At 37.3% G+C, this 5,721-nt stretch overlaps 1 protein-coding gene across 1 annotated transcript; it reads left to right on the top strand.

The window, feature by feature from the left end:
• The first annotated feature begins 240 nt into the window (after positions 1–240).
• On the top strand, positions 241–5,505 carry LOC137396250 (cell death abnormality protein 1-like). The gene is made up of 3 exons (XM_068082436.1): positions 241–254; positions 427–508; positions 3,876–5,505. Exons 2-3 carry the CDS (start codon positions 445–447, stop codon positions 5,105–5,107), a joined length of 1,296 nt encoding a protein of 431 aa, XP_067938537.1. The 5' UTR covers positions 241–254; positions 427–444; the 3' UTR covers positions 5,108–5,505.
• The last annotated feature ends 216 nt before the right edge of the window (positions 5,506–5,721 follow it).

Genomic DNA, 5,721 nt, shown 5'->3' with positions numbered 1-5,721 from the left:
GGTGGTGATCAGATTTCTACATGCTTGACAGGATATGCTTGACAGGAGATCACGAGATGCAAGTAAACAATCATATTTCATTTACTTGTATATTTATGAGTTTCATCATATTTGGCTTAGTCTAGCAACGTCATGCTGTGACGTATTACAAAATTTAGATATAAAAGACCTCACAGATTTTAGACAGTTATAGACTCATACTGCTCTCACAAGAAGATTGTTTCAGCACTTGGAAACTTGCACATCAAATAAAGGTTAGTGGCATGACTTCTTTGACTGAAGGTTGCTTTGGTTTAAAAAAGCATTGAGCTATTTTGCATTTGGACTATTGTAAAACCTCCAATTACTGAAGTGAAATTTCATTGCAAGGTATATTAGAAGAACTTTCGGTGTAATTTATGTTGTTAACATTATGCTTTATTTTAGGCAATTGTTGAAGCAGAGATGGCCTGTACATATTTTTCTAAAAAGCACTGGATTGGTTTGGCAGCCTTGCTATTACTTACAGGTAAATATGAACAGGTTTTTTTTTATCAAAAGAGCTGTTTTTATTTCAATATGCTATGAAGATTTTTAAGGTTACTCTGAATAAAGATTTAAACACAAGAAAAATCTATAAATGTAAATAAGCTTCCTTTGAAACTGTGAAACAAATTCAGCTGGCTAAAGACAGAGTCAATATTTGGAATAAATATTTTTTGCTATTTCATATACAGCTAGAAGTCAAAACTATCCAGCAAACTAGCAAAGCCTAAAATTTGAGAAAATTTATCGCCATACGTGCAATCTTTTTCACTAAATGTGGTCATCAGTGCTTTAGCTAGTTCTGGTTGTAAAAGGAAAACAAGGTTCAATTGCTTAGAATTTTATTCTTTTCTTATCAATGACTGTGATAATCCATTTTTATCTCTAGGCAATTTACAGTTTTTCAAACAGGTAATAGAAAAAAGACCTAAAATGATTTCAACAGCTTTTAACTAGTCAAATTATGCATTAATGCATTGCAATTAAATACAGTCAAACATGGATAACTCGGCCACGGATAGCTCGAAAACATGGTTAATTCGAACGGTTTCTTTGGTCCGTTCCCACGTAATGGTAAATTGCTATAGATAACTCGAACTTAACATTGATAATTCGAACAGTTTTTGTGCCAAAGGAACCAACTTAAAACAAACCGAAGTTGGTTTTAATCCGAAGGAATTTACATTAGTCACGGAGCTACGACTACTCTGCCTTCCTAGCGAGGAAAGCGCTCTCTATATGTGTATAGTGTATATATATTTTCCCCGTACCGTATAATGGAACTGATTAAGAAACCGTATAAAACCTGATTAATGGGGTCGCTAACGCGTCGGCTAAGTTACGGCCAAACTAAAAACGTTAAAAAGTATTAGCGATAAAAATTTAATAAAGATCGACACAACAAGCAAATTGCATATTGTAAGAGTGATTATAATTACGTGGATATATAAAGAAAAAATGTCAAAAATATATTCGTGGCCCGGCGTCCGCTATACCAAACATCCGCTTTGCAATGGCCTCACGAAAACAAGGAAAACCGTGGAAACCTTTTGAAAAACTTAAAATAATCGAGCAAATTGAAGCAGGACAAAAGTCATCTGCAATATCAAAAAGAGAAAATCTTCCAAGAAGTACATTGTCAACGTGGATTAAACAGAAAGAAAGAATAAGATCGTTATGTGACCAAAGTTCATCAAGGTTAAGAGATCGTTCAACGTCGCACGATGATTTGGATGGTGTGTTATTGACTTGGTTTAGACAAATGCGTGGTAAAGGCGTACCTATCGATGGGCCAATTTTATTAGAAAAGGCTAACAAGTTTTTACAGGATTTAGGGAAAGATACTATTGTTTCTCGCGGTTGGATCGACAGGTGGAAGAAAAGGCATTCTATTGGCGGTCAGAGAGTTGTTGGAGAGTCAGCTGCAGTTAATGTTGGAGAGGTGGAAAAATGGAAGGAAGAGGTGCTAACTCCATTACTTCAAACGTATACTTATGATGACATATTCAATATGGACGAAACCGGGTTGTTTTACAAGCTCATGGTTGACAAAACGTTGCACTTTAAAGGGGAGAAGTGTAGTGGAGGGAAGCTGTCAAAAGAAAGACTGACTGTGGCACTTTGTGCTAACATGTCGGGCACCGAGAAGGAAGTTCCTATTGTAATAGGAAAGTTTGGAAAGCCCCGCTGTTTCAAAAATGTTACTAACCTTCCATGTAAGTATTACCACAACAAGAAGGCTTGGATGGTGAGTGACATCTTTCAAGCATGGGTAAGAGATTTTGATCGGAGGATGACCAGAAAAAACAGAAAAGTGCTTCTCATCATTGACAACTGTCCATCACACCCAACTATGAATAGGCTTATGTCAATCAGGCTTTTATTCACACCACCCAATACAACAAGTGTGCTGCAACCTATGGACCAAGGAATTATTCGAAATTTCAAATCTTACTATCGTCAGCAAGTTTTGCAATTTACCGTTGATTACATTGACACTCATGGAAAGAAGCCAGATGCATCTATTAATGTTTTACAAGCTATACGCTGGGTGCACAAAGCATGGCACTGTGTCACGAAAGAAACCATAGCTCGCTGTTTTCACCACGGGCTTGGTCATACCAACCTTGATCAAACAGATGTGACTTCAACTGTTGATGATAACGAAGAAGGTGACACTGTGAGAAATCTAAATCTGCTACTACATACCATAGATCCTACATCAAATGTGACAGCAAGTAGGTAATCTTGAAATAGCCTATGCTGTTAAATTATCATGAATTCGACCCAATAAAGGGCTACATTTATGACCGTCAATAGTGCCTAACAAATGTTTTAAACGTAGTGTTACTTTCCCTTAAAATAGAGTTTTGTTTTGCAGATGAGCTTTTAGCGGTTGATGCAGACGTCACTGTTGCTGAGCATTTGAGTGATGCGGAAATTGTGCAGTCTGTGACATCTTGGGGTACTCTGGATGATTCTGATGGAGAAGATGAGGCTGAGATTGTTGAACCTAATCCACCTACCATGGCTGATGCAAACAACGCTTTAGATGTCCTCAGACGTTTTATAGATACGAGAGAGGTCAAGGACTATAATAACTGCTTAAAAGCTATATCTACACTCAGTTACACTGTTGATTTTTCTCAACAAAACATCTTTTCACAGACTACACTCGATAAGTTTTTTAAATGAAACAACTGATCAGATGTAAAGCATGCGTTTTTGCATTGGTCGTAAATGTGTACTCGTGTGAAGTTTTAAAAATTATCTGAAAATTTAAATATTTTTCTATCAGCTGAGATTTGCTTGTAGTTTTAGGTGATGTGACTGCCAGGATGTTTTAAAATTAAAATTGGCAAAATTGATCTCTGTTAAAACACTCAGAGGAAAATGATGGGTCTTTTTTCTGAGTGTTTTAACGGCGATCAAGTTTTGCCAATTTTAATCTGAAAACGTCATGGCAGTACATCACCTAAAACAACAAACAAATCTCAAGTGATAGAAAAATATTTATATTTCCTGATAAATACTTTTGAAACTTTACATGAGAGGCCCTATAACTTGCAACAAGCAATCTATGATTTCGCTTTATACATATTTTGTATATGTACGTTTATCTTCTGTTAAATACATGCACTTGTGACAGTGCTCTGATAACTTGAACGCTCTGATAACTCAAACACTTTTGCTCGGTCCCGTGAAGTTTGAGTTATCCATGTTTGACTGTATGTAGATTGAAACCTTAAACTTGCTGGTTAAAACTTTAATACACTAAGTATTAAATTTTACAGATGTCTCAACTGAATGAAGAGCTAAAACATGACTGCTAACCTCTCACATTGTTTTAGTTGCTGTAAGAGGAGAAACTGGATCAACAAGGAACCTAGTCAATAGAAGATTATGTGATCAAACAGAATGCAGCAACATGTGTAGCAATAAAAACTGTGACACTGGAGTCTGCCCTGAAAATACCGGAGGGTGTGAATGCTCTGAATGTGACACCGATAGCTTCCCTCAACAAAGAGGAGGTCAAAACCAGTTTGGGGGATTTCAAGGAAGAATGGATGAAGGAAGTCAATCAAGAAGACAAGGAGATGGCAATGAGCAAGGTTCAATGGGAGGGCAAAATGGAAGACCAAACTCAAGAACCGAAAGTGACTTTGGTGGTAGCCAAGGCAATGGACCAATGGGAGGGCAGAGAAACACAAATTTTGATGGCAATAGAATGAGAAATTGTGATGCAGATCGATGCCTGACAATCTGCAGTGATATGAGAGACTGCACTTCTGGAACTTGCTCAATGGACAGTGGTAGATGTGAGTGCAATGGCTGTCCAGATGGAAGGGAAGGTTTTGGGCCAATGGGAGGTCAAAGAGAAGGTCCATTTGGGCAAGGGATGACAAGAGCAAACCAGCCATGCAATGGAGAAAGATGCTCTATGTTCTGCACCGAGTTTAGAAACTGCTCTTCAGGAAGCTGCCCAGCAGATGGTGGGAGATGTGAGTGCACTGATTGTTCAGATGGAGCAAATGGTTTCGGATTCATGGGAGGCCAAAGAGGCGGACCATTTGGTCAAGGACTCAGAAGAGCCAATCAACCATGCAACAGCGAAAGATGTTCCATTTTTTGCACTGAGTTTAGAGACTGTACCTCAGGAGTTTGCCCTGCGGATGGCGGAAGATGTGAATGTAGTGATTGCTCAGATGGTTTTGGTCAAATGGGACAAGAGAGAAATGGACCATTTGAACAAGGAATGAGAGAAGCTAACAGGAGGTGTGACACAGAAAGGTGTTCTAGATTCTGTACAGGCATTAAGAATTGTGCCAGTGGGTCATGTCCAGCAGATGGTGGAAGATGTGAGTGCCAAGAATGTCCAAACATCAGAAATGGAAGTGATAAAGATGGAGCAAGATGGAACTTTGGAGGTCGACAGAGAGGGCAAGATGGAAGCAGCGATTGGAACAATGCTGACAGAGGGTGTGATCAAGATATGTGTTCTTCCTTCTGCACTGAAAGGAGAGCTTGTAGTAGTGGAACATGCCCAGCTGATGGTGGGAGATGTCAGTGCAACAATTGTTAATATTTACCTGAATTTGTTCTATTTCTAAAGACGTTATTTTGAATGAGGCTAAACGTGTTTGAATGCTTTGAATGTGGTTAAAAACTCTATTTACTGTATTATTGCTTCAAAAGATAAAGTTTCAAAAGCAATTTTTTAAATTTTCAAAAAAACAGTTTGAAATTGATTATAGATTTGATTTTTTTATGCTACACCAATATAAATTGACAATAGTCTGACAAAAATTGATAATGCTTATAAAACATCTTTAGACAGCCATATTTTTATTGATTTGTGTCATGCATTTTGAAAAATATCTGTTCAGAATATGCTCTTATACAAGTTAGTTTTCATTAACTCAGTATTTGTGTTTCATTTTAATCTTACAAAGTTGAATGTGAATAAAAAACCAGCCCAGCTCAGAATCATTTTATTCTCTCACTACTATCTGTTCTCACCTCCCTTCAACTGAAAAACTATTAATGTCTCAACTATCACCATGTTTCCATGCCTATGTAAATCTTGTATAATTACAAATAAACCACTAGATAAAATATTGAAAAATGATAGCAACAATTGACTCTCATAAATTACTGAAAAATAGTAAGCGATATAGCTTTTACCAAGACACAAAA

This window comes from Watersipora subatra, chromosome 5 (assembly GCF_963576615.1).
Source record: "Watersipora subatra chromosome 5, tzWatSuba1.1, whole genome shotgun sequence".
NCBI lineage: Eukaryota > Metazoa > Bryozoa > Gymnolaemata > Cheilostomatida > Watersiporidae > Watersipora > Watersipora subatra.
Note: the sequence above shows the minus strand (reverse complement) of the source record. Positions and strands in the feature narration are given on the sequence as shown.